Source organism: Gossypium arboreum, chromosome 12 (assembly GCF_025698485.1).
Source record: "Gossypium arboreum isolate Shixiya-1 chromosome 12, ASM2569848v2, whole genome shotgun sequence".
In the NCBI taxonomy this organism is placed as follows: Eukaryota; Viridiplantae; Streptophyta; class Magnoliopsida; order Malvales; family Malvaceae; genus Gossypium; species Gossypium arboreum.
The window spans coordinates 112593724-112620071 of NC_069081.1; the positions used below are offsets into that span (position 1 = coordinate 112593724).

The following is a 26348-nucleotide window of genomic DNA, read 5'->3' on the forward strand; positions in this document are numbered from 1 at the left end:
TTGGGGACTTTTGGATCTTTTAAAAAAATTTTACTTTTTAAAATTCTCTCTACAATTTTCTTTTTACAATCACAACAATTATCGTAGTTCTCATGTTTCTGAATCCCTTATTGCGTCCATCTTTGTTAGTGGAATAACCCATTGAAACCTATAGTTTTATCACCAAAGTAGAACTTCAAAGGTTGTTAGAAGAAAAAAAAATATTAATAAAGATAAAAAAAAAAGTTCAATCGATTCATTTAAGTTGGCAAGGCAGTTAACCTAATCTCTCGTTCTAGATTGATACCTTAAACGGTTTTTGGTCCGATTTCGAAAACCATAATAATAACAATAGTAATAATGTTTAAGAAAAATATGTCATACACAACTTATTTTAATGTGTGACAATTGTCTTATAATGTGTAATAAAAATAAAATAAATAAATGAATATAACCCTTAACACAGTCTCAACCAGCTTGCTTAAAAACTCTACAAAGAATATATGAAATAATTAGCCTAATGTTTAAATAGAAAAGATAAATGCTTTTATTTTGTTTTAAAATAGTGATTTGTAAGTTAGCATAAGTTAATTTTAACACTTAATGGACATATTCGATTTTGTGAATTTCAATTAAGTAAAAGTAAAAATTTTGGTTAAAATGATTAAGTTTATTAATTATTGGTTATTAAATTTTGATAAATTAATTGATTTAATATATTATTTTATTTTAATTAAATAAAAGAAAAAATAAAAAATTTCAAGCGTGTTTAAATATAAAAAAAATCGATTAACCTTTTGACAGACGTTAAATGGGTGTGGAAAAAACAAGATGGATCAGTTATTCTTAAAAGCTGACGGGTAAAAGTGACTGATTCTAGGATTAAAAAAGTCGGGAACTATTTACCAAAAAAAATGAAAAGAAAAAGTGGGGAACTTGGCCCGGCGGCCGGGCCGGGTTTGCGGGGCAGGGCAGGAGAGCTCTTCTCCTACATACAACTTACAGCGATTAAATGGAAATATTGAAATTTGATCTAATTTTTTCTTAAAAAACACATCCAGAGATTGCACAGTTGTTATAGACAAATCTCTTCCCCATCCTGAAGCATTCAACGCCAAAGAGATAAATAACACGATGATTTTTTTATATTAGTTCAGCAATTAGGATCAAACCCATCTAAAATGCGGGGATGGAGAAACGCTGTTCAAGAAACTGCTGCCTCGAAACCCCTCTTTCTAACCATATACGCCACCGTTATACTGGGGACAGTGGTGTCTTCCTTTTACGTATTCTCCGCTATTTACTCTCCAACCGCTTCCCCCACTCGCTCTATCTCTTCTTCTTGGCTTTTGGCCCCTCCTCTCTCCCAAAGTAGGCTACTTTTTCCTTTCTTTTATTTAAGCTTCCAGGGTTTCTTTTTGTATTTCAATGCAAATGTTGAGCATATGTTTTTAGAGCTGAGTAACATCCTATTCCTTTCTGGGTCCTTGTTAAAATGCAACTTTTTTGCCCCTATTTTTGGGTAATAATTTTTTTCAAGTTTTGCTCAAATGCCTATTTGGTGGTTGTATTTTAGGGGACATTTTTGTTACATATTATTTATGCTGCATCAACTTCTCTCATTTTAGCTTTTCATGATTCTCTTAACTTGGCAGATGGGGTTTCTCTTTCCAGCAACATTTCTCAACCATCACAGCATAGGAGCAACAAGTTGAGACCTATTTGGGAGGCCCCATCTCGTACTTCCAAAATGCCTCGTTTAAAGTCCTTTAGACTAACTAAAGAACTGGTTGCACAAAGGGCAAAAGATAATGTCATCATAGTCACCTTTGGTAACTTTGCTTTTATGGATTTCATCCTGACCTGGGTTAAACACTTGACCGATCTTGGTGTTTCTAATCTTCTGGTTGGTAAGTTGTTAAATCTTCTAGCAGTTACACTAGAAGAAATTGTGCTTGAAAGTGGACAATAAGTTAGAATTGTTGTAATTTAGGTGCTATGGACACCAAACTACTGAAGGCTCTATATTGGAAAGGTATCCCAGTCTTTGATATGGGCAGCCATATAAGCACAGATGATGTTGGCTGGGGTTCTCCCATATTTCATAAAATGGGGAGACAGAAAGTCTTACTTATAAATGCAATACTTCCTTTTGGTTTTGAGCTATTGATGTGTGATACAGACATGGTGTGGTTGAAGGTACTATTCTATGCCTGTCACTTAATTCTTCCTCTCTAGTTCAAGCCTTCCTCTGCTTTTTATATGATACTTAGCATTATTACTATTCTATGTTTGTTACTTGGTTGTTCCTTTCTGGCTCAAGTCTTCTTTTATTGTTTATATGATACTTACCATTAATTTGATTGTTCCGTTTTTCACCCTAAAGTAGATACGTTAGATTTTATTGGACTATTATCATACTGTCGAAGAATATAGATTTCTTTGATTCTATACGAAATAAAATTTCAGTGATAATATTAACTGTTCCTAGGTGTTGCGTTTCCTAAAATTTTATACTTCTCACTTTCTGTGCATTTTTATTGGCTTAGTGTTTCTTACTTTGCTGCCTTATATTATGAAATTGAAACTAAATGCAATTTTCTCATTGTATTATACCTCATAATCCTTTAAAGTCACCCAGAAGATATACATCACAATCATACTTCATATTTAATGCTTCTTTAACAGAATCCACTGCCATATCTTGCTCGGTACCCTGATGCAGACATCTTAACTTCTAGTGACCAAGTTGTGCCAACAGTTGTTGACGACAGATTGGCTGACTGGAAACAAGGTAAAGACTTGTTTCAGGAAGAATTTCTTTTTCATCAGCTTATCTTGTTTTCAACTTGTGCCCCCATAGTAGTATTGTTATTAGATACCTTTCTTCTTCTTTTTTATGATACTGTATATACATTCTATCAGAGCTCTAGTCACACCGCCTTCTGCTTTTAACCTATATATCGCCATTCTAGTAACTCCTGTTAAAACTGAATCTTTCTTTTCCTTAAACAGTTGGTGCCGCCTACAATATAGGAATTTTCCACTGGCGCCCAACACCACCCGCGAAAAAACTGGCAAAAGAATGGATAGATATGCTTTTAGCTGATGATAGGATATGGGATCAGAATGGATTTAATGAACTTGTACGTAGGCAGACAGGGCCAGCCTTTGATGATGAGAGTGGAATTTTTTACTCTTATGATGGAAATCTCAAGCTGGGAATTCTGCCAGAAAGTATATTTTGTAGTGGACACACTTATTTTGTTCAGGTAGAATCCATATGCTAGTTCTTGGCAACTTAGATACATTCTCATCCTGTTTTCATTTTATTGGTTTTGTTAAATTTAGTTTCTTATTTTACATGTTTTTCCCGTTGAACTTTAGTTATCTTGATTGTACTTGTCAATAGATAGCTGCATATGTTATATACCATGTTTGTTATAAGCTCTAATGCTTTTGGCAGGCTCTGCATCAGCAATTTAGGCTGCAACCATACGCATTGCACACTACGTTCCAGTATGCTGGTACTGAAGGGAAGCGTCATCGACTGCGGGAAGCCATGGTTTTCTTTGATCCTCCAGAATACTATGATGCACCTGGTAATTTTGTACCATCTGTGATGTTAGTAGCTATATTAGTACTATATGTTTTCTAACAAATATAAAAAATCAGGTATTTCTGTGCCAGCTATTCTGTAGATTTGATGGTAGGACCCCTATTATCTCTCTATTGCTCAATATCTTCGGATAATTGGAGTTTTAAGACAGTTTTTTGATCCCACCAAGCTTCTGTTATATTTATCAATCTGATATGGATATGCTAAAGTTCATGTAAGGTGAAGGGGTCACATCTCTTATGGATAGGCATCAAACATTTGCAACATGGGCATTTTAGAAAGTAGGAAATGGCCCACATGACATAAAGTGTGGCTACATTATTGTGTTCTTTAATACTTCTGTTTTCTTTCTCCTTGGATGTATCATGGTTAAATCTTCATGGAACAGAGAATCTGCATATGTTGGTTCTCCAGAATTCATGAAGTATATAATTCTACTAGCTATTCCTGTAACTAAATATATTCTGTTTTCTCATGTTAATATATTTCCCATCATATTTTCTGCATGTGTTGGTTAGGATGGGATGTAGAGTGAAATCTACTATCACCAACTTTATCAGGAGAATTTTGAGTTTTGTATTGAATGAACACATATTTTTAACTTTTTATCTTTGATCCCATTTCAAACAAATGGGGTTATACAGTCCACTGTGAGTTCAACTTTTCAAGCAATGAAAATCAAATCAATTGAATTTGGATCTTGACACCGCTTGCTTTGAAGACATTCATAGCACGATTTATGCTGTCAGTTAACTTATTGAAGGAACCATGCAGGAGGATTCTTGTCATTTAGACCTTCTATTTCTAAGAGCTTGTTACTGGATGGGGAGCATAATCTTGAATCGCACTTCTCTCTTATTAATTACCAAGTATGGATGATTTAATTTAGAACTACTAGCTTCTGCCAATTAAATCATCTCTGGTTATTCGTATAATTTCTTTTTTTGACAATTTTGTTCAGATGAGACAAATAAGGTCAGCACTTGCTATTGCCTCCGTGTTGAACCGTACACTGGTGAGAACTCTATGATTACTTGGTACTGTCTTATGACTTAGTGATTACTTTTCTGATTAGTTTTAGTGTCAAGAGTCTATTTTTTATGTGAAAGAAATTGAACCAAATTTTGAAGTGGTTTCGATAAGATTCTTGCTTATGTCATTACAGTATGAGTTTTGCCATGAATTACTTGTGCCTAGCAGTAACAAAAGTAATCAAGGGAAAACAATCTATAATTTAGAAATTCATCTTAGCAAAGAGCCAATGAGATATGTTGTGCTATGACATTGTTTGGTGAAAGTTTTCTAATACATTCCAAATGTAAACTTTGGTGTTGCATTTATATGAAGGTTATCTAATCATCAATTTGCTTCTCATTGTAAATTTCAGGTTATGCCTCCATTATGGTGCAGATTGGATAGGCTGTGGTTTCCACATCCTGGGGCACTGCTGGGGTCAATGACTAGACAACCTTTTCTCTGCCCTTTGGACCATGTTTTTGAGGTACGTTTAAGTTGATAGTGGGAATCATTAGGCCCTTTTTTGTTTCTCCTGATAACGTTCCTTTGCAAGTTGTCAGTCCTTTTTCCCCTCCCATTTATCTGTGCATCCATGAAATTAACCAATATCAATTTAAATTACAGCATAAAATACAAGGATCTTGCGGAAAGTGGGGCAGTAGACATTCTCATGGACTTCTAAATTTATGATTAGATAGTTTAATGTCATGTCTCTTATTTTCTGGGCAAGCTACCTTTTTTCATCCCTTTTTAAAGAGATCATAGGATGATAAAGGATTGTCAGATGAATGTTGTGGTTAGAGGTTGTGTAATTCTTGTATGCTAGTGAATTGTTGCAGCGTAAATCAGCAGTTGAATCTATGTTCAGAACGTTTCTGAGAACTCATCCTGTGATTCTGTTTTTGAGTGATTTGGGAGGTGTGAGACGGGGATGATTATGATCAAAATGCACATTAACTACTTCTTATCAACTCTGTTGTCAACTTATTTAGACTTTTAGTCTACTGTCATGCAGTTAACTTCTGGCTGGTTCAGACTTATTTTCTCAACGAGTATCAAAAATTGAAGTCTTCTTTTTCTTTTAAGAAAAAACTGGTCAAAGTGTGGATATGTTTAATTGACTTACAGTCCAATTAGGCCTAAAACTAAAAGCTGTGGTTCGTTTTGTCCTCCAGTCTTTTGATTGAGCTCCATTTTTTTAGAGTTCTATTGTGAGAAGATGCTTTTGCTTTGAGCATGAGAGCTTGTAACTCTTAAGAATACAGTATGCTCTAGTGCAGGTGAATGTAATGTTGAGAGACCTTCCAGCGGAGGAATTTGGTCCTGCAATCAACATCAGAGAGTACTCTTTTCTCAACAACCCATTCTTACCCCAACGAGTAAATTAATATTTGTGATATAGACTAAATTATCTGTTTTCAGTTATCTCCTTCAGGAAGCTTTAGTTTGAGATGTTGTTTCAGGTAAGAGAGTCGTGGCTTGATGTTCAGCTTTGTCAAGAAGGAACTGAAGATTGCCATGCGTCAAGCAACACAAGTCAACCAGGTCTTTTAAGATTTCCTAAACGCAGCAGTGAAGAAACGGTATGGTAAATTATTTGTTTACTGATATAAATTTGTTCATAATGGAGCAATCACTTCATATATTCTTGATGAATTAGATCCTATGTAGTGAATTGTTCTATGGTAAGAGCTTATGTTGCTCTGGCATTTCATTCTTCTCGAAATACCTGTGTCCAACATGGGCATGGAGATATGACCTCTCAAGGACTCTCCAATACATGGAAAAAATTGAAAAAAAATGGACATACCAGTGTCAGACAAACACCCGTATCTGACACATGAGGCCGAGTACCATAAGTTAGAGCTTTGTTGATTAAACTTTGGAAAATTATTTGGTCCATTGCCAGTGGATTTAAAAATCTCCGCAAGCATGAGTAAAATACTGCCATGTGTCCTTTGGCAAATTAAAAAAATTAAAAATTGCTGGAAATTTGCTAGATTGTATGATAATTAATGTAACCAAGTAATTATGATTCATTTGTAATTGGTATTTGCACTCTTTATAATACCATTAGCAATGTCTTAATAAAATCAGATGTTAGCCTTGTTGGCTTGGTGTCGGCCTTGTTGAATTCTTCTAAATTGCAGTTGAAGAAGGTGTTCTCTTCATTCAAGGATGTCAAAGTCATTCAGTTCTCTTCGATGCAAGATGCTTTTCTTGGTTTCACTGACAAGGCAAGTCTTTTCACCAAGCTGCAACTTTTCTGCTTCCATTATTTTACCCTAGTTATGTTGCATTAATAGACTAATATGGTTTATCATTGAAACTCAGACAAGAGAGGAGAAATTCAGGAAACGTGTAAAGCAGTATGTAGGTATATGGTGTTGTGTTGAGAACCACATTCCTGGACACATATATTATGACATGTATTGGGACGAGAAACCGGGTTGGAAACCTGTTCCACCTAAAACCCCAGAGGACGATCATCCACCTTTCTGAAGCCCTCTCTTCACCCTCTTATCAAAAAGGTTGCCCAAGTTCTGGCCTTGGGAGGTAGAAAAAGAGACAGAGACAGTGGCGGTGACAGTGACAGTCACAGCGTTTCAAAGCTGCTATGGTTCCTAACACATCGTCAAAAACCAAGAATACTGTCTTCATAGATTAAAATGGGATGAGGTTGCATTAGTATTAGCATCAGTATTCGGACTCGGAGAACAAATGTCTGGGGTCTGAAATTTGGAACATTTGAGGGCTGATGTGTTTTTCACCCCTCTATATATGTACCATTGATAGTTTTTTTTTTTTTTTTTTGCTAATTTAATCTTTGGGCCATTTCAAATAAAAAGGGAATGAATGTACTGATTGGGAGTGAGTTAGTGCGACCACTGCCGAAGGACCTCTGTTTCATGGCTTCTTAGCTTATTACCTCGTCTTGAAATGCATTATTATGAATAAATGAGTACTCTTAAAGAGAGTCTGTGCCAAGGTAGGTTTTGGCTTTTCAAATCCCAAATCTCGTCTCCCTTAGTGGATTATTATAGGTTAAAATCACCTATTATTATTACAGGTTCTTATCGTCTTGGTAAACATCACACTTTAGCAAAGACTTGGAATTGAGGGTCATTGCTGGGACTACGGCTCCAATGCCGCTGTATTTGTTTTGTACGTAAATAGAAAAGGAAAAGGTTACACTGGTTTCAATCAATTCAGATTATAATAGATGAATATTTACACCAAGTTCAAACAATGCGTACGATATATGAATATGTTGAATGGGTAACCGAGTTCAAACAATCAAGCCCTCAAAAGCCAACTTCCCAAGATACTTGATAAGGCTAACCGGGTACTTCTCTTCACCACTGTTGCCTCCGAATAAAAAAATTTCAAGCAGAATTCCTGTTGGCCGCAAGCTCAAACATCCTGTCTTGTTTATCGGATCACATGGCCTCTTCTCAAATGTTCATCCTCCATTTGAGGCCAAGTCGTTTCATTTTTCTACCGTCGTTCAACCGTTTGCCAAAATGTCCCAAAGAGATTCCTATCGACTATATACCCAATTCTACGATGTCATTGAACTCCTTAAGTCCTCAACGGCAAGGCCCAGCCTAGTAACAGCTACAATCGCCCATTGCTTAGCTATCAAGATTGGTGCTCTTGCTCACCTGCCAGCTTGCACTTCTCTCCTCACTGCGTATTCAAGAGCCAAATATTTCATCTCAGCTTTGGCATTGTTTGATGAATTTTGTGACAGAGATGTGATCCTTTGGAATGCTATGATCAATGCTGCAGTTGAAAATAAGTCTTACAATGTTGCCATGCAGTTTTTCGTTGAAATGACTGAGGTGGGTGTTGCTTTTGATTCCACAACTTTGTTGCTTATTGTGTCAGCTTTATCTCATATGAAGTACTTGAAACATGGGAAGAGTTTTCACTGTTTGAGCATTAAAGTGGGTATGCTTGGGGATTGTAGTTTATGCAATGCTCTACTAGACATGTATGCTAAATGCGGTGACTTAACCTCTTCTCAGTCTATGTTTACATGGATGGATTGTCGAGATGTTATTTCTTGGAATTCAATGGTAAATGGTTTTCTTTATAATGGTCATCCTGGAAAGTCCTTCTGGTGTTTCAGAGAGATGATTTCATTGGGAATCAGAGTGGATAGTATGAGTTTGTCATGTGCTATCTCAGCATCTGCTGCTTTGGGGGAGTTAAGTTCCGGACAAACCATTCATGCTTGGGGAATAAAACAGGGATACAACTTTGACATCTCGTGTTCCAACTCTCTGATTTCATTATATTCAGAGTCTGGAGATATTGAAGCTTCAAAGTCAGTGTTTAAAGAAATGGTGCTTAAGGATGTCATTTCATGGAATGCAATGATTGGAGGCTTTGCCTCAAATGGAATGATTTTGGAAACGTTTGATATGCTTTACAAAATGCAACTAACTGGATATGCTCAGCCTGATGTAGCGACTTTATTTACAACAATTTCATTTTGTGCAGAGTGGATGCTATTAAGAGAAGGGAAGACTGTCCATGGATTCACAATTCGCAGACAGATGATATCAGATTTATGGGTGATTAATAGCCTTTTGGACATGTACTCAAAATGTAATTGTATAATCAAGGCTGAGCTTTTATTTAATGCTATCCCCAAAAGAGACTTAGTCTCATGGAATGTGATGATCTCTGGCTACAGCCGGAATGGGTATTCAAAAGAAGCTCAAAGTTTATTTAAGACACTGACCCATCAGTGTTTACAGTTGAGTTTTTCAACTGTCCTGGCTGTTATTTCGTCTTGCATTTCCCTTGATTCCCTTCAGTTTGGTAAATCAATTCACTGCTGGGAGATAAAGGCAGGGCTTTCAAGCAATATTCTTATGGTTAATTCCCTCATGCATATGTACATTAATTTTGGGGACTTATCAGCTGCTTTTATGTTGTTTGACACAATTTCTGCCGAAGTGGATATTGCCTGTTGGAACACTATAATTGCTGGTTGTACAAATAATGGCCACTTTCGAGAAGCTTTAGCAACATTTAATTGGATGAGGCAGGTAATGGATGTTATGTGCGATTCTATCACTCTTGTGAATGTTATATCAGCTTGTGGAAATCTCTTGTTGATTTATGAAGGTAAATCCCTGCATGGCCTTGCCATTAAAACTTTTGTGGGATCAGAAACTCGAGTGCAGAATGCGCTAATCACTATGTATGGAAGATGTGGTCACACTAAGAGCGCGAGATCAGTGTTTGATTTCTGTTCAAGTCGCAACTTATGCTCATGGAACTGTATGATCTCTGCTTTTTCCCAGAATAAGGAAGGAAGACGAGCACTAGAATTATTTCACTTTCTTGAATTTGAACCCAACGAAATCACCATAGTAGCCCTTCTCTCAGCTTGCCATCAGCTTGGACTTCTAAGACAGGGAAAACAAATCCATGGTCACGTATTGCGGATTGGAATCTTTGAGAATTCATTCATATCTGCAGCCCTTGTGGATATGTATAGCAACTGTGGACAGCTGGACCTAGGCTGGCAAATATTTACAAGGTCAAAGGATAAGTCTATCGCAGTTTGGAATTCTATGATTTCGGCTTATGGATACCATGGTGATGGCCAAATGGCAATTCAACTGTTCCACAAAATGTGTGATTCTGGCGTTAGACCATCAAAAAGCAGTTTCGTAAGCCTTTTATCAGCTTGCAGCCATTCGGGGCTTGTGAATGAAGGGCTTTGGTATTACAGGGTAATGTTGGAGGAATATGGAGTAGAAGCAGTAACAGAGCACCAGGTGTGTGTAGTCGATATGCTTGGAAGAGCTGGAGAACTCGAAGAAGCCTATGAGTTTTTAAAGCAGATACCAGGAGAGGCTGGAGTTGGCGTTTGGGGAGCCTTGTTAAGTGCTTGTAATTATCATGGAAATATGGAGATGGGAAGAGAAGTTGCAGAGCATCTTTTTGGATTGGAGCCTGAAAATGTTGTCGGCTACTATATTTCCCTGGCCAACCTGTATGTTAGTGTAGGAGGATGGAAAGATGCCATGGAATTCAGGCAAATAATTCAGCACAAAAATTTGAAGAAGCTGCCTGCTTACAGTATTAATATTGATGCTGCTTCTTCTTCGGCTTCAGCATGGAAATGACAAAAGAAATCACACTTTTTTTTAAAAAAAAAGTACTAGAAGGTTTTTGTAATATTGGGAAAAGAAGTAATTTAGTTCTTTTCAAAATAAATAGAGTAATTTAGTCCAGCAATTTAGTTCTTATAAACAAAGTAATTAAGTCTTGTGATATTTAAAATTGAGCAAATAAAAAAATAAAGGCAATCTTCCGCTAATTAAAGCTAACCTGACCTAGAGAGAGAAACAGAGTTTTGAAAGACAGCCATCTAGAGATGTACATTTTGTTGAATTTCTAGAGGGAGAAGTGTCCTGAAATTATTGGGGTTTTATCAGCAGCAAAAGCAGAAACAAGGACAAAGAACAGAGCAGCAAGATGCATGAAACATTTTACTTGTTCATAAACGTGCAGCAAGGAATGAAAAATTGATTTTTATTATCATAAACAAAGCAATATATAATTTTTATAGACAATTTTTTCTACTAAACACAACAAATATCACTAATTAGCCTAGTGAGTTGTGAAACATTGCTTGTACACTAAAACAAGTCAACCAAACAAGTTATTCCACTACCTAAATACATCAAGCTGTCATCAAACTCATTCATTTTCAACCAAACAAAATTACAATGTAACTAAACAAAGAACTTGCTATTGCAGCAAGCACACGAGCTGCAACATGCATACAAGCAGCATGATTGGCCACTTTTCAACAGAAATTCTCTGATTTGCCTTTATATTGCTGACAGTATACTTTATGTATTTAACAGGCCATCATCAGACATCAAGACACAGTATGTTGATCATATTCCAAAGGCAGTTCAAGGCAATGTGGGGTAGGTGCTTGACCAGAAAGATGAAAGGGAAATGAAAGCAAAACTCTGTCTTGATCTTTAACTCAACCAGGTCGTAGACCGTAATGTTGGGGATTTGTCTGGTGGAGAGCTTCAGAGATTTGCTATTGCTGTTGTTGCCATATAAAAGGCAGAGATATATATGTTTGACGAACCTTCAAGTTATCTTGATGTGAAACAGACTGATAGCAGCACAAGTCCTTCGATCTCTTCCCAGGCTTAATAGCTTAAATCTTCGTTTTTGTCCTTAGCCTCTAATGTTTCTTATAGTTTGAGTCGATCTATTTATAGTAATAATGCTTTTTACCACTATGTACTTCAGCTATGTGATTGTGGTCGAGCATGATCTTGGTGTCCTGGATTACTTATCAACTTCGTTTGCTGCTTGTATGGAAAGCCGGGTGCATATGGAGTTGTCACCCTTCCCTTTTCTGTAAGGGAGGGAATCAATATCTTCTGGGCTGGATTTGTCCCTACTGAAAATTTGAGGTTCCGAGATGACTTCGAGGTAAACCTGTTACCAGTACCCATTATTCATCTTCATTATCTTTCCATCTTTAGCACTCCGTTTCTCTTTGTTTTAGGTTGCAGAGACCCCACAGGAAAGTGCTGAGGAAATTGAAACCTATGCAGGATACAGATACCCAACCATGACCAAAACTAAGGGCAATTTTAAAGTAACTGAATTTGAGGGTGAATTTACTGATTCTCAGATGATCGTAATTGGTGAGAATGGGAGAGGGAAGACCACATTTACTCGTATGATGGTATTTTTCTCTTTTTGTGCATATTTTTGAAGTTATTTTAATTCATGTCCCAGTTTGTTTGATTTTATTGGATAAATCTGCAGGCTGGTTTGTTGACACCTGACGGTGTAGAAGGTTCAGATGTGGAGATACCCCAGTTTAATGTTTCATACAAACCCCAAAAGAGCAGTCCCAGGTTTCCAGATACAGTCAGGCTCTTGGTACATCGAAGGATACGGGATTCATACATGCATCCTCAGTTTGTTTCAGATGTGATGAAGCCTCTTCTCATTGAACAACTGATGGATGAGGAAGTAGCGAATCTCTCAGGAGGAGAGTTGCAAAGAGTCGCATTGGCTTGGAAAGGTAAATGTTGTAAATTACCCAAAAGTCTAAGGATCTTAATTCACAAATACGTATTATGTATCTATCTCAGTACTTTTCCTCGTTCTATTCACAGATATACTTGTTTGGTTATTTCCATGCAGCCTGCAGATCTTTATTTAATAGATGAGCCGAGTGCTTATCTTGACTCGGAGCAGCCTACTGTTGCTTCCAAAGTCATCAAGAGGTTTATCCTCCATGCAAGGAAAATCGCGTTTGTGGTTGAGCATGATTTTATAATGGCAACTTACCTGGCAGATCGTGTTATTGTGTATGAGGGGAAGCCATCAGTGGATTGTACTGCAAATTCACCTCAATCGTTGTTGACGAGCATGAATCTCTTCTTATCTGTGAGTCTTGCAGCTGTCCATATTCATTGCTAGATTGACCACTCTTATTCACTTGTGTGGTTTTTGGTGCTCCCCCTTGCACATCATTGCACTCTACAGCATTTGGGCATTACTTTTAGGCGGGATCCAACCAATTACCGACCAAGATTTAACAAACTAGATTCAACGAAGGACAGGAAGCAAAAGGCTGCTGGGTCATATTATTATCTAGATGATTGACACATTTACGTGACAAAGTGAGGCGTGCCTTAATCAGTTTCTCTGACAAGTGAGGTGTGCTATAATCAATTTCTGTTAAATTGTTTACAGGTTTGTTTTATGTGGTGTTTGCTGAACTAATTTTGTTTTTTCTCCATTGCAGTTTGGGGAATTCAGATCAGACAAAGCAAATGGGGAATGTGGGATCTCCCATGAGTAGTTCTGATGTCTATAGAAATACTGTTTTACGAGAAATTAACAAGTCTTCAAGGCATGTATCAATGCTATTATTTTTAAAGTTCTTTTTACCTTAGCTATACTTTTTGTGTGTAAAAGAGTTATTAGCAAATGAACCTCGATGATATAATGAAGTTCAACCGTTTGCCAAAATGTCCCAAAGAGACTCCTATCGACTATATACCCAATTCTACGATGTCATTGAACTCCTTAAGTCCTCAACGGCAAGGCCCAGCCTAGTAACAGCTACAATCGCCCATTGCTTAGCTATCAAGATTGGTGCTCTTGCTCACCTGCCAGCTTGCATTTCTCTCCTCACTGCGTATTCAAGAGCCAAATATTTCATCTCAGCTTTGGCATTGTTTGATGAATTTTGTGACAGAGATGTGATCCTTTGGAATGCTATGATCAATGCTGCAGTTGAAAATAAGTCTTACAATGTTGCCATGCAGTTTTCGTTGAAATGACTGAGGTGGGTGTTGCTTTTGATTCCACAACTTTGTTGCTTATTGTGTCAGCTTTATCTCATATGAAGTACTTGAAACATGGGAAGAGTTTTCACTGTTTGAGCATTAAAGTGGGTATGCTTGGGGATTGTAGTTTATGCAATGCTCTACTAGACATGTATGCTAAATGCGGTGACTTAACCTCTTCTCAGTCTATGTTTACATGGATGGATTGTCGAGATGTTATTTCTTGGAATTCAATGGTAAATGGTTTTCTTTATAATGGTCATCCTGGAAAGTCCTTCTGGTGTTTCAGAGAGATGATTTCATTGGGAATCAGAGTGGATAGTATGAGTTTGTCATGTGCTATCTCAGCATCTGCTGCTTTGGGGGAGTTAAGTTCCGGACAAACCATTCATGCTTGGGGAATAAAACAGGGATACAACTTTGACATCTCGTGTTCCAACTCTCTGATTTCATTATATTCAGAGTCTGGAGATATTGAAGCTTCAAAGTCAGTGTTTAAAGAAATGGTGCTTAAGGATGTCATTTCATGGAATGCAATGATTGGAGGCTTTGCCTCAAATGGAATGATTTTGGAAACGTTTGATATGCTTTACAAAATGCAACTAACTGGATATGCTCAGCCTGATGTAGCGACTTTATTTACAACAATTTCATTTTGTGCAGAGTCGATGCTATTAAGAGAAGGGAAGACTGTCCATGGATTCACAATTCGTAGACAGATGATATCAGATTTATGGGTGATTAATATAACGAAGTTCAATGACCGATGAGGTTTTACACTGATGAAAGCAATTCACTGAGAATAAAGCGCAGAACATAGCAAGAGGATCAATTTCTATGAAGAATTTCTATAGTAATTCTTTATATCATATAAATAAAATTTCATTTCTATTTATAGGACTATTCAATAGATGACTATTAGAATAGTCACATCTATTAAGAATAAACACAATTATTCATTACGTCTTCTAGGTTGAATAGAATTGTTCATTGGTTCATTTTGATTTGCATATGCTTTTCTATTCAAATATATATATATATATATATATATATATATATATATATTTAAAATAATTACATTTAGGGCTATTTGGACAATATAATTATATTTTCTTGTAATTATAAAAACTGTAATTCTTTAACATATTTAGTAGATAACGTGTAATTATATTGTAATCTTATATGTCATGTTTAGTAATATAAGTTGTAATTATATAATTACATTATTTATACTTTTAAAAATATTAGTACGATAAAAAATTTGAAACAAATAACAAAATTAAAATCAAATAATCATATATAATATGTTAGTCCAAGAAAATAGTTGATAATACGATAATTAATAAAAGTAACAAGAAAAATAAATACCATATGCAATTTTATCTAATTTTTCTAGGATTTCATATCACTGGATTATTCCTCTTTAACACTTAACATATACTTCATTACTCATTATCATCATCTGGTGGTATTTAATCTAATTTATTGGAATCTAAATTTGTATTTGTATCATTAAAATTATAAATATTTCATTCTTCCATATAATCACAAATAGATAATCTCAAATCCATCTACTTATGAGATTATGAAGCATGCAATATACTAGTACAATCCAACATTTTTTTATGCTATATACTGAAGTGACGTTAGTATAATATTTTTTTTTAAAACAACGAATACCCTCTCGACCACATTTCGAAGCTTTAAATGTCTCAAATTAAAGAGTTCGTGAGTCAAATATTTTTTACAACACTTGTTTTGATAAATAAGTACATATATTTTTTTATAAGATATAGCATCAACATGTAAATAAGTTATATCCGTATTTTTTAGTCATAGTATAAACATTGGCTCACTATTGGATGCAATGTAAGAAAATTTGAATTTGTATTATCAACTACACTTTTTCATCTTTGGTTAAGATTGAAGTTTTAACTCATTGTGTATTCAAATTTGAGTTTTTCATATATAATTATCATGTGTAAGTATTCAACTTCATCATGTGTTATTGTTATGGAAAAATGACATACTATACTATACTATAGTTATACTATGTTAAGTAAAGCTCAAGCTCAAATAAAATGTACGAATTATCCATAGAATTTAAAAGAAACCATAACTAGAGACTTAATGTGTCAATTATTCATTCAGTTAACATATAAAGTTGTAAATCATTACCACAACTTCTTTTTGTCTAGTATTCCGCGTTTCTTTCCCTTCTTCCCTTTATATTTTCCGTGCTTCCCATGCTTAACTTTACCGGCGTGTTGTCCATAAACACCATGCCCTAATAAACACAATTATAAATATATTTAGTAATTTTCATAATATTTTCTTTTTCAACGAAAAAAATTATATATTAATTTTTAAATAAAAATTTTACCCGAATAAGAAGCTCCAGGATAACCAGATGGAGGGTGTGCACCATGAGGATAACCACTTGGTTGGACAACAGGAGGATAACCTGCTTGTGGGTATCCTTGAGGAGGATAACCCTGAGGGGGATATCCTCCATGTGGATGGTGTCCTACATGAGGGGGATACCCTCCGGGAGGAAGATGTCCTCCATGTGGTGGATATCCTGGGTGTCCCCCAAGTGGGGGGTATCCTCCAGGAGGATATCCTCCTCCTGGAGGGGGATACCCTCCGGGCGGTGGAGCATATGCACCTGGTGGATATCTTCCATGATGATGGTGTCCAACATGACCATATTTATGTTTATGCTTTCCCTTCTTTCCCATGTTTTTCTCAATTGATCAAAAACTAATCTTGTTACATAAATTAAGACAAAAATTGTGAGATTTTGAATGAAAAGAATAATAATAATAAAGTAAAAACATAGTGATAGATAAAATAGTGAATTATGAAACACTACTATGTAGCATAACGTGCAACTTCAAAACTCAGCATCTTAGATAATCACTTCCGCCCTTGCGTTTGCACGAATGTTTAAAACATCCATATTCATAGATTTCACTCCACCTCACTTCTTTTATTCATGATTTTCTAATTTAATATTATAAAAGTATATATTTATAACTTATTCATGGGCATAATTTTGTTGTATATAACTTTTTCCTGTATGTATCATATAAATATAGGCAATATATTCACACATATATATATATATATATATGATTTTACTATATATTAAAAATAAAAAATATTAAAAATTAACGGGTCGGATTTTACCTTCGATAAGTGGAAAGTGAAAATGCAAACAATACGAAAAGTTGGTTGAGAAGCAGGGGCATAGCTAGAAACTTTTTCATTTAGGTCTTTTAAAATTTTAAATTAGTAAAGGTAAAGTTGCACTTTACTGCCCAAAAAAATAATAAAAATTTGATTTAATCTTTTAAAAATTATAATTAAAATGATGAAATTTCACTTTTTATTATCGTAAAAATTACAATTTAATTTCAACCCCTACAAAAAATTTTGACCCCAAAACTTTAAGAAAACAAAAGCATTTTGCGAAGTTTTTGCATTTCAGTAAGACTAATAAGTTGGGGAATGGGATCTATCACAAATGATTGTAAAACATGTCTCAAATCAAATGGAAAATTAAAATAACCATTCATTCAGGGAAAAGAAACAATTAACTGAACATCCGAGAGGCATTAAAGATAACTAAAAATAGAATTGTAGGTCTTACAAATAAAAGGCGAGATTGTGGTATGAACAAAATCATTAACTCAAATTTGGGTTTTATAGCTTTAATTTATTAACTACATATTCAAAATTTAAGGAGATTCTTACGTTGTAGTTTGAATGCGTAATTAATGCTATAATACCTTACCAAGAGAGAGAATACAATAAATCTAACATGTCCTTTCACCTTAATTTATAAAGCCATTTATTTTGTTCAAAAATATATTATAAAATAACTCCATTTATTTTGAGAATTTCACCAACATTGTCTTTTTCTTTTGAATTCAATCTATTAATACCTTCTTATCTATTTTTCTTACATTTTAACACTTGGAACCTTAGTGTTATCTCAATTTGAGAACTTTGCAAAATGTACATATTTAAAATTGAAAGAGATTCTTACATTATTGTTAGTGTTTGAATGCGTAATTAATGATACTAATATAGAGACAACACAGTGAATTTAATGTGTCCTCAAACATTAATTTATGAATCTTTTATTTTCTTCAAAATATACTATAAAATAACTCCATTTATTTTGAGAATTCCACCAACATTGTCTTTTTCTTAAGAATTCAATCAATTAGTATTTAATTATCTATTTTCTTTGAATTTTAAGAAAAAAGTTAACACTTATAACTTTAGTTTTATCTTAATTTGAAAGCCTTCCAAAATGTTTTTATTTTAAATGGAGATAATATTGCAAGGTAGTAGCATTCCTAACAAAAGTACTTCTTAATGCATTGTTCTTGATTAGCATTTGTTGATGAAAACACTCACTAGGAATAATATATTCACAAGGTGGTAAAATGGAAAAGAAAGAATCAGAGGAGGAGGGATGGTGAAGAAAAAGGGGAGAGGGAGAGAGAATCAGAGTAGGGGGAGGGATGAGAGAACAATGATAGGGGGATGGAAATTAACAGTTTCGTTAAGTCTGTAACGGAAAATGGTAGCTCTGTTACGTCTTTAACGGGAATTGGTTAGTGGTGACTTTTTGTTATTTTTTGAAGGTTGAGTAACTGAATTGAAACATGAGTTACTATTTTTTCAATTATCCCAAAATTAAGTGACTACTGGTATACTTTACCCAAAAATGAAAGGATAATGAGAGATAATTGTAGGTCTTACAAACATAAAATAAAATTGTAATATAGACACAATTGCTAAATCAAATATGTATCTTATAACTTTAGTTCATTAACTATAAATTCAAAATTTAAGGAGATTCTCACGTTGTTGCTTTTAATGCGTAACTAATAAAATTAATATGTTATAAAAAAGTGAATATGAAGAATTTAACAAGTTATTTAACCTAAATAAATTTAATTTACTTTGGCCAAAAAAAAAACCTAGTCAAATGAAATACCCACTTTTTCTTTATTTTTTTTCTTTTCATTTGAATTCAATCAAATAATTACTTTATCATATATCTCCTTTCATTTTAACCAAATTTAAAATTTGAAATGCATTTAATCTTTACACTTTTTATTCCTACTCTTTTCTTTAAACAAAGGTACATGCAATTGGAAAAATAATCTGTTTGCTTTTTGTTCAAACTAATGAACCAAGAGATGTCTAGAAACAAATTTGAACAAGACAGTGAACAAAGACAACAACTAAGGAGAGTAAATGGAAAGATAAGCATACAAGCTTTGTTAACTTAGTATGAAAATAATATTAATTTTATTCTGTAAAGCCTCACTTAATGAAATGAAAATAATATTAATTTTATTCTGTAAAGCCTCACTTAATGAATGGTTTATTCAACAATTAATCTAGTAACTTATTAGCTAAAATTCAATCTACTCTTATACAAGAAGTCATTGCAACCCCAACTTGTTAGAAGCACTCAAATTACCTCATTTACAACCGTCTAAATACTTTCCAATAAAGCCTATAAAATGAGTGTAAGATACAAGTAAAAACCGGCAGCAAAAATACTAGCAAATGCAACACTAGCACTTCCCAAAAAGTTGTATCAACCATGTCAATAGGTTGCCTATTTATAAGAAAAATGAGGCAGCTCCTTTAGTGGATTTGTGAAGATATAAAATTATCTCCGAGACATTTATCTTAAAAAAAAAAATTCCTTTTAAGTCAAGTAAAATTAATCACTTAGTAAATGACTTAGAGATAAGTCTTATGGGATAAAACATGTCGATCGCAAATAATTTTTATAGCCAATTTCGATCACCGTCATTTAGGAAGAAACAATATATGCTTTGAGGATCATTTACTTGTAGAAAAAAAATAATGGTGAAGATCAAAAGTAAAAAAATACCAATATCTAACTCTACTCCACTCCACTCTGAAGTAATGTCCAAACCATTATCTAAAAAGCTATTTAAACATCCATTGGAACATAGAAATAAACAAACAATTCAAGAAGTCATGTCCAACCCTAACATTCTACTTTTAATCAAATTCGTTAAGTTTTAAAGAAATAGCTAATATTTCCACTAGAAGAGTGACAACCATTTCTACATGCTGAACGCAGACATAACAGTCGTGTAAAACAAAAGACAAAATCAGGAAATTGAAATGCGGGAAGGGGATTTTGAGGTAGGAGACAACAGTTTTCATCAAGCTCAGTTTTCTTAAGCTTTGTTTTTTCCTTTTATTTTAAACATCATATCATTAAATTTGAACTTTTTTAAACATGGATACCAATACCATGTAATTTAAAATTCAAGCCAAATAAAGTGCGGTTAAAAATAGTCCTCACATATTTAAATAAAATTTGATAATTTTAACTAAAATTAAAAGCTTAAGTTTTAGCTAAAATAACTTAAGTTGTAAAATCACCAGCTAAATTTATCATTATCCAACTCGAATCCTTTTACCATAGAAAGTTTGAAAATGACTGAAATCACTTCTTAAAAATATATAATATTTTTATATATCAGATAATATAACTTTAAATTTGCAAGATAAGAAATGAAAATGGACTTCTTCTCCAAGCATTTGAACCAAGTTTGAATCTTAGAGTCGACACTGTTAAGAAGGCTTTACCTGAATGCCATCCTTGATCCAAACAAGCCTATGGTTATACCTTGATTCATTCCAATCAGCGCCATTGTGCACAATAAAAGATCAAGCCGGGGACCTTTTTTTTTTTTTTTTTACATGATAGTAAATACATTATCAACTATAATTATCTATCTCGTACAACTATAGAATCAATAAAAGCAAAACTTAAGAGCATATCCACATATCAATCTCAAACTGAGACATTTACTAATACCCACCTACAAGAAAGTAAAAAAAGATTTGGATCAACAAAACCTCAAAGCAGCTTCCAGCTCCTTTTCATCCTCGCAGTTGTATCCTAATAAGTAAGCTCGTGCTGCCACAGAATCATAAAATGAAAATGAGATACATGCCAGATGCAATCAAATCTGTCAGGGATTACATGAAAGATTGAAATTCAAGTAATTTTTATTACCAAAGCGACCAGATCCCAAGAATGGTTCTGCTTCATCTGTGCCACCAGCTTGCTGCTGTTCCTGCAAGTTTTTTTGACATACTAGTGTTAGAAAATGAATAATAAAAAAGCTTAAGATGATCATGTCACAACCTTCCCCCTGACACAACATATACCACAAATAAAGGATGCCTAGCTTGTTCATGGATGATAAATGAAATAAATACAGCATGCCGTAATTTAATAGTATGTATCATATTTCTAAAACCAAAATTTCGTACGACTTGAAAATTTTAATGGAAACCTTGCAAAAATAACAAATAGTTAAGAGAACTTTTACTCACAGCATCCAATTCCATTTCGGATGGTGACAGTAACCTATCAAAACAGTGGCCTGAAATTGTGCAGACCAAAAGCTCATTGTTGGGATCCAAAATGACTTCTCGACAAGTATCGTCACATACTGAGACAAGAAAGAAGATGAATAAAAAACCATAAACTGAAGTTCCATGATAATTTGGCAATAGTTAAAACGTTTCCTACCATGAACCTGCCCAGTCTTCTCACAAACAAATACATCCCCTATTTGGTAGTAGGTACATGTTTCTCCAGAACAAGCATGGTCAGTGACAACCTTATCAGTCAGGCCGCGACTACTTTTCCAGATAGATACCCGATCAGCAACTGTCTTGTCAAGAATTATTGAGTCATCCTTCACCTTTACAAGTGCACGCACGCACACAGAAGAAAACAGCCAAAAGAACACATTTCAGTTCTAGTTCAAGAAAAGTGAATTAAGCATCTTGATGCATGCCTCTAAAGGATAAAGCAATACTTGATCTTTCAGTAGGTCAAGGAAACAGGAAGCACATTTCTATTCAAGCTAGTCATTGCATTCAAAATGAAAATTTCCTGATGCAGAAATGGAGATGGTTTTTGAGGAACATTTCTCATTATATTCATTACTCAAAAACACATTTTCAGAACATAAGGGCTCCATGACAAGCTATCTCTACATTGTCATCACTGCATGAGAACCTAAAACATCTTTCGCTTTTTTAATGGACCAAAATCAGTAAAACCTTGTTACCTGAGAAGGAAGAGGTGCTTGGCTTCTTTTAGCTGATTGCATTTGAATGTAGTACTCTTTAAATTCAGATGGACAGTTCCTAACAAGTTCAATCATGTCCTCTTCATCACGCTGAGAAGGAAAAATATGTTTTACCATAAAAGTTGAAAATGTTATAGAGAAAAGACGCAGCATGCGAACCAGCTGATTTAACCGCAACAAGTACACAGATTGAAATTCTCAGTAAACAATGTTATGCTAAAAGCTGATAGTAGATAAATTTCTCCAGTCAAATTCTAGTACAATACAAATAGCTGACTACACATGCATGTTATTCCCTCAAAGTTCAATGAAATAGATTAAAATGGCAACCAGTGGCATACTAATTAGTAGTCATGAGCTGATGAGCACAGGTAAAATTAGCATGCAGGGAGGGCAGTATGCCCACTGAGTGATCATAAAGATTTCCTACACAGGATAGATATGTGAGGTTTTAATAAAATAAAAGTCTAAAACATAAAGGAACCTTAAATTGATATGTATAAACCAAAAGTACCTGAATATAAAGCTTCTTCCAAGGACATTCTCGTATTTGTGTTGGAGGCAACAAACCCCATCGCATACAATACCTGAAGAAGTTCAAACTTTTTGTTTCAAGTTGCAAAACAAGAATTTACCAAGTGAAAGGGTCGATATTGGTTACTACAGATACATACATATTGTTGGCATTGTATGGTATGCCAACAAGCATAAATGTGATAAAGAAGCAAACCTTCAAACCACTACAACAATGCGTATAGATATCTGCAAAATTAACTAAAGCAAACAATGAATTTGCAACCTAGACATAGTTAGACACTAGAAGGAAGTGTAAATGAACCTTCAATCACTCAAATTCCATTTATCTTACAAAGGAAAGCCTTCTCTTTTTTATCAGAGGGCTATGGGGATGAGGTAGTTCAGGTTTGAACCCGAGACATGATGTCAACAAGGACTTAAGCAGCTACATTAGTGGCTGGTTAACAAGGAATGCTTTAATTATGCATTAATAGATAGCTTGACCAACAAGTAGCAATAATCAACAAAATTTAAAACCTAAAAAGCAAAAAAGAAAAAAGAGACTTTGAACATCAGAAATCAAATGCAATAAAATACTCACAGTCGGCGCCATAAGGATTCGTCAGATGCCGCATAATTCAGGAAACTGCACACCATCGAGCACGATACAAGATCCTGTAAATTTATACATAACAAACACAAAATCAGAAACTGAGAATTTGAGAGGGAAAAAAGAAATTTACACAGTACAGAAAAGGACCTCGGATGAGAGGAATTTGAGGATTTGAGTAAATAACTCAGGTGGAATCTTGCTGAAAGTACCACTCTCAATCCTCCTAGGATTGTTCCTATTATTATTGTTCTTCACTTGGCCAGGATTCGGATTCGGATTCATATTCGAAGAAGAAGCCCCACCTCCTTTGTCTTCTTTCTCCTTTTCCTCATCTTCCTTCACAACGCGCAATCGCTTGGCTTCCGGCTCCTCCTAAAACCGGAACAGAATTCAATTTCATCAGAAAGGCATAAAGTAATTATCGATAAAGAAAATAGTAGGGGGTAGGGAAGAGAACCTCATCGGAGAGCTCGGATTCAAGGAAATTCGCCAAAAACTCATCTTCTTCGTCTGACAACGTCATGGATCAGACCGGAGGGTGATCGGAGGGATAATTCGCCGGCCAACGGTGGGATTGGATTTTCTATATATTTTAAGAAGGCCGAACAACGTCTGATAGATGGGTGGATTGATAGATGCAAGGGTAAGCGGGCAGCGGGCACGTGCAACCAAGCATGTGTACGATGGGCCGGTTCCGGGTCGAATCTACCCAATTCTATGCTTACGTTACGTTACGAATCCGATACTTGATAGCGTTAAAATATCTTTTCGATTTTCTCTTCTTTCCCTTAGATGGTTACTAGATTTCTTACCCCTACAATTGATATAAATATACACTTGCGAGACACAATCATTTAAATAAAATATTCAGAGACAATTATTTTGATTGTGTTTATGGTTTAATTATATTGTTAATAACATAATTATAATTTAAAACCGTAACTGTTATATATTAGATTAGTAATTCTTTTATAAATAGTAAATAAATAATTTAGTAAATGTAGTTAAATAGTTGTAATTAAATTCTAATTCAATGAAAGTAATAGATTCACTCCCTTGCTAAACTTTATGTGTGGGGTTTTGTCGTATTTATTTCCTTATTAAATTAGGATTTTTTTCCTAATTAAATTCTGTTATTTATTCTTTAATTAATTTTGATTATTCTAAGAATATTATCTAATTTTAGCCTATTTAAGGAGGCTTTGTATTCATGTTTTGATATACCAGAATATTTAAATGTATATTACCTTTAAAATATAGTCACATATAAGTTTTGGTGAGAATATTTTTGAGTTAAGGCTTTGTTTTTGTGATTTGGATAATATACATTTAGTACATTTAGATTTATTTTTTCATATTGTACTCTCATTTTTTATTTCTTTAATAAAAAGTCGAAGCCTCATTTGTTTTTTCCACGTAAATGTTTATGTGTTTGACCTTTTCTATGTTACTTGTTTGTTGCGTATACGGGTCAATCCCAACATTCTACATCACACATTTTGGTTATGTACACTTTAATATTCCAAGATTCAATAATAAAAGGAAATTATCATATATTTTGAAATATCAATAATAGATGAAGGAAAGATAATTCTTTTTCCTGCAAATGAAGGAGATATATCACCTCTAACAACTGAATCTTCCAAACCTTATAGTATATATGCCCTTAATTTAGGTTGATTCTTCAACGTTCAATAAAATATTTACGCTTCAACATAAGTAAAAGCATTACACATAAACTATTGAGTCAAACGACCATTGTCAATTAAAGTGTGACCTTCTTTCTCTCTACAATGAAGCAGATAAGCATAACATTGACGTTGAGTCAATTTTGTCCTTTTAGAGCTGGTAGATTCGGCACCTTTGTGCATAATTTCAGTATGGTATCCATCTTCTCTATATGAAAACAACAATGGGTATTGCATGGACATAAGACTTGGGTGTAACTCATTTGGTGCAAACCACCTCTATGTTCCTCTGTAACATCTTGCATAGTTGTTGACTCATTTGTAGTGCCAACTATAAATCCTACAACTTTTGATGTAGTTGGTAAATTATACCATCATTCATCCTTATTACGTATATTAATAAATTTGATATGTACATGTGAATAATTATATATTTGAAATTTGCCTCATATCATCCTAAATATTTTCATTAATTGATTGTGATCGTCTTACATTTTTAACAGCTCATCAACAATATTAGGATCTAATGAACTATTGTTAGTATCCCTGCCCATGCTACCAAGTCTCTTACTAATCTCATTCTACATATCATATATATATATATATATATATATATATATGTACAATTGTGTAAATTTTAGTTTACAATTATTGTCAGGTAGAAGTGATTCAATCTTATGATGGTTATAGCCGCCTATCTTGAAAACAAAGGGATCGTTACCATTGTTAATGTTGTTGTCAACCATGCCACCAATGGAAGTAAAAGAAAATGTTGAGTTATATGTTTGAATGTTATCACTAAATTCTGAAGTGCGTAGATCACCTCTATATTTTATTATGAAAAACAATATAATATACTATTTCATGCTCCAAAATTAATTGGCCTTTTTTTTAAATTAAAAATTAAATCGCTACTTAATTTGATTGTATTAATTATGTATAGTAAGCTTTTTAAATAAAACATTTCAATAACCAATAAGGTCGTGAAAAATGTTATATATGTTTCCAAATATATATGGCTTGGCTCATTAGGCCACGTTAGCTTATGCGCGTGTAGTGTGAACAATATTCCCAAAATGATCCATTTTATTTTATTAAATTATTAAAAATAAAAACATTTATAACAACTTTAAAGAAAATAAAATAAAAAGTCAAAAATCACCTATTCATTTTCTTTTAATATTTCCATTTTCTGTTTAGCAAAAGAATGAACTAAAGACCCCATTCTTGTTAATGCAATTTCGTTTGATCAAAATAATCAAAATTAAAAATGTATTTTTTTTTCTTTTGAAAATTCCATAAAAAAATAAGTTTTGTTTTTGAAAGTTAAAACAAATGGCAATGATTGGGCATGGGCCC

General features: G+C 34.1%; 4 protein-coding genes and 1 pseudogene across 5 annotated transcripts; 3 read left to right on the forward strand and 2 right to left on the reverse strand.

The window, feature by feature from the left end:
- Positions 1-863: 863 nt before the first annotated feature.
- On the forward strand, positions 864-7631 carry LOC108479522 (arabinosyltransferase XEG113-like). 2 transcript variants are annotated; one of them, XM_017782182.2, is made up of 13 exons: positions 864-1350; positions 1635-1889; positions 1973-2178; positions 2668-2773; positions 2995-3251; positions 3446-3581; positions 4373-4467; positions 4560-4613; positions 4986-5099; positions 5881-5994; positions 6079-6198; positions 6766-6852; positions 6950-7631. In XM_017782182.2, exons 1-13 carry the CDS (start codon positions 1161-1163, stop codon positions 7115-7117), a joined length of 1902 nt encoding a protein of 633 aa, XP_017637671.1. In that variant the 5' UTR covers positions 864-1160; the 3' UTR covers positions 7118-7631. The 2 variants fall into 2 exon arrangements, with proteins under 2 accessions (XP_017637671.1, XP_017637672.1); XM_017782183.2 differs by having other exon boundaries at positions 5896-5994.
- A 13-nt stretch (positions 7632-7644) lies between these two features.
- LOC108479521 (pentatricopeptide repeat-containing protein At4g19220, mitochondrial) lies at positions 7645-10966 on the forward strand. Its single transcript, XM_017782181.2, has one exon. It carries the CDS (start codon positions 7891-7893, stop codon positions 10765-10767), a length of 2877 nt encoding a protein of 958 aa, XP_017637670.1. The 5' UTR covers positions 7645-7890; the 3' UTR covers positions 10768-10966.
- A 324-nt stretch (positions 10967-11290) lies between these two features.
- Positions 11291-13666, forward strand: LOC108478469 (ABC transporter E family member 2-like; annotated as a pseudogene).
- Positions 13667-16041: 2375 nt separating this feature from the next.
- On the reverse strand, positions 16042-17669 carry LOC108477498 (uncharacterized). The gene is made up of 3 exons (XM_017780044.2): positions 17642-17669; positions 16370-16754; positions 16042-16273 (listed from the first exon to the last, which is right to left on the reverse strand). The coding sequence occupies exons 2-3, from the start codon at positions 16725-16727 to the stop codon at positions 16161-16163; spliced, it is 471 nt and encodes a 156-aa protein (XP_017635533.1). The 5' UTR covers positions 16728-16754; positions 17642-17669; the 3' UTR covers positions 16042-16160.
- A 2781-nt stretch (positions 17670-20450) lies between these two features.
- Positions 20451-24116, reverse strand: LOC108477165 (F-box protein SKIP31). Its single transcript, XM_017779631.2, has 9 exons — positions 23759-24116; positions 23449-23673; positions 23290-23363; positions 22687-22759; positions 22152-22262; positions 21605-21779; positions 21406-21524; positions 21083-21143; positions 20451-20983 (listed from the first exon to the last, which is right to left on the reverse strand). Exons 1-9 carry the CDS (start codon positions 23822-23824, stop codon positions 20913-20915), a joined length of 975 nt encoding a protein of 324 aa, XP_017635120.1. The 5' UTR covers positions 23825-24116; the 3' UTR covers positions 20451-20912.
- Between the last annotated feature and the right edge of the window lie 2232 nt (positions 24117-26348).

Bases quoted from the DNA above. Each gene is read 5' to 3' on its own strand.
- LOC108479522 (XM_017782182.2), top strand. From the start codon at position 1,161: ATGCGGGGATGGAGAAACGCTGTTCAAGAAACTGCTGCCTCGAAACCC. The intron at 5,995-6,078 runs GTAAATTAATAT...ATGTTGTTTCAG, and splicing joins ACCCATTCTTACCCCAACGA to GTAAGAGAGTCGTGGCTTGA. The intron at 6,853-6,949 runs GCAAGTCTTTTC...ATTGAAACTCAG, and splicing joins TTCTTGGTTTCACTGACAAG to ACAAGAGAGGAGAAATTCAG.
- LOC108477498 (XM_017780044.2), bottom strand. From the start codon at position 16,727: ATGGGAAAGAAGGGAAAGCATAAACATAAATATGGTCATGTTGGACAC. The intron at 16,274-16,369 runs GTAAAATTTTTA...TGTGTTTATTAG, and splicing joins TCCTGGAGCTTCTTATTCGG to GGCATGGTGTTTATGGACAA.
- LOC108477165 (XM_017779631.2), bottom strand. From the start codon at position 23,824: ATGACGTTGTCAGACGAAGAAGATGAGTTTTTGGCGAATTTCCTTGAA. The intron at 23,674-23,758 runs GTTCTCTTCCCT...TTCCGGTTTTAG, and splicing joins AATCCGAGCTCTCCGATGAG to GAGGAGCCGGAAGCCAAGCG. The intron at 21,525-21,604 runs GTAGGAAACGTT...TTCTTGTCTCAG, and splicing joins GAAGACTGGGCAGGTTCATG to TATGTGACGATACTTGTCGA.
- LOC108479521 (XM_017782181.2), top strand. From the start codon at position 7,891: ATGGGTAACCGAGTTCAAACAATCAAGCCCTCAAAAGCCAACTTCCCA.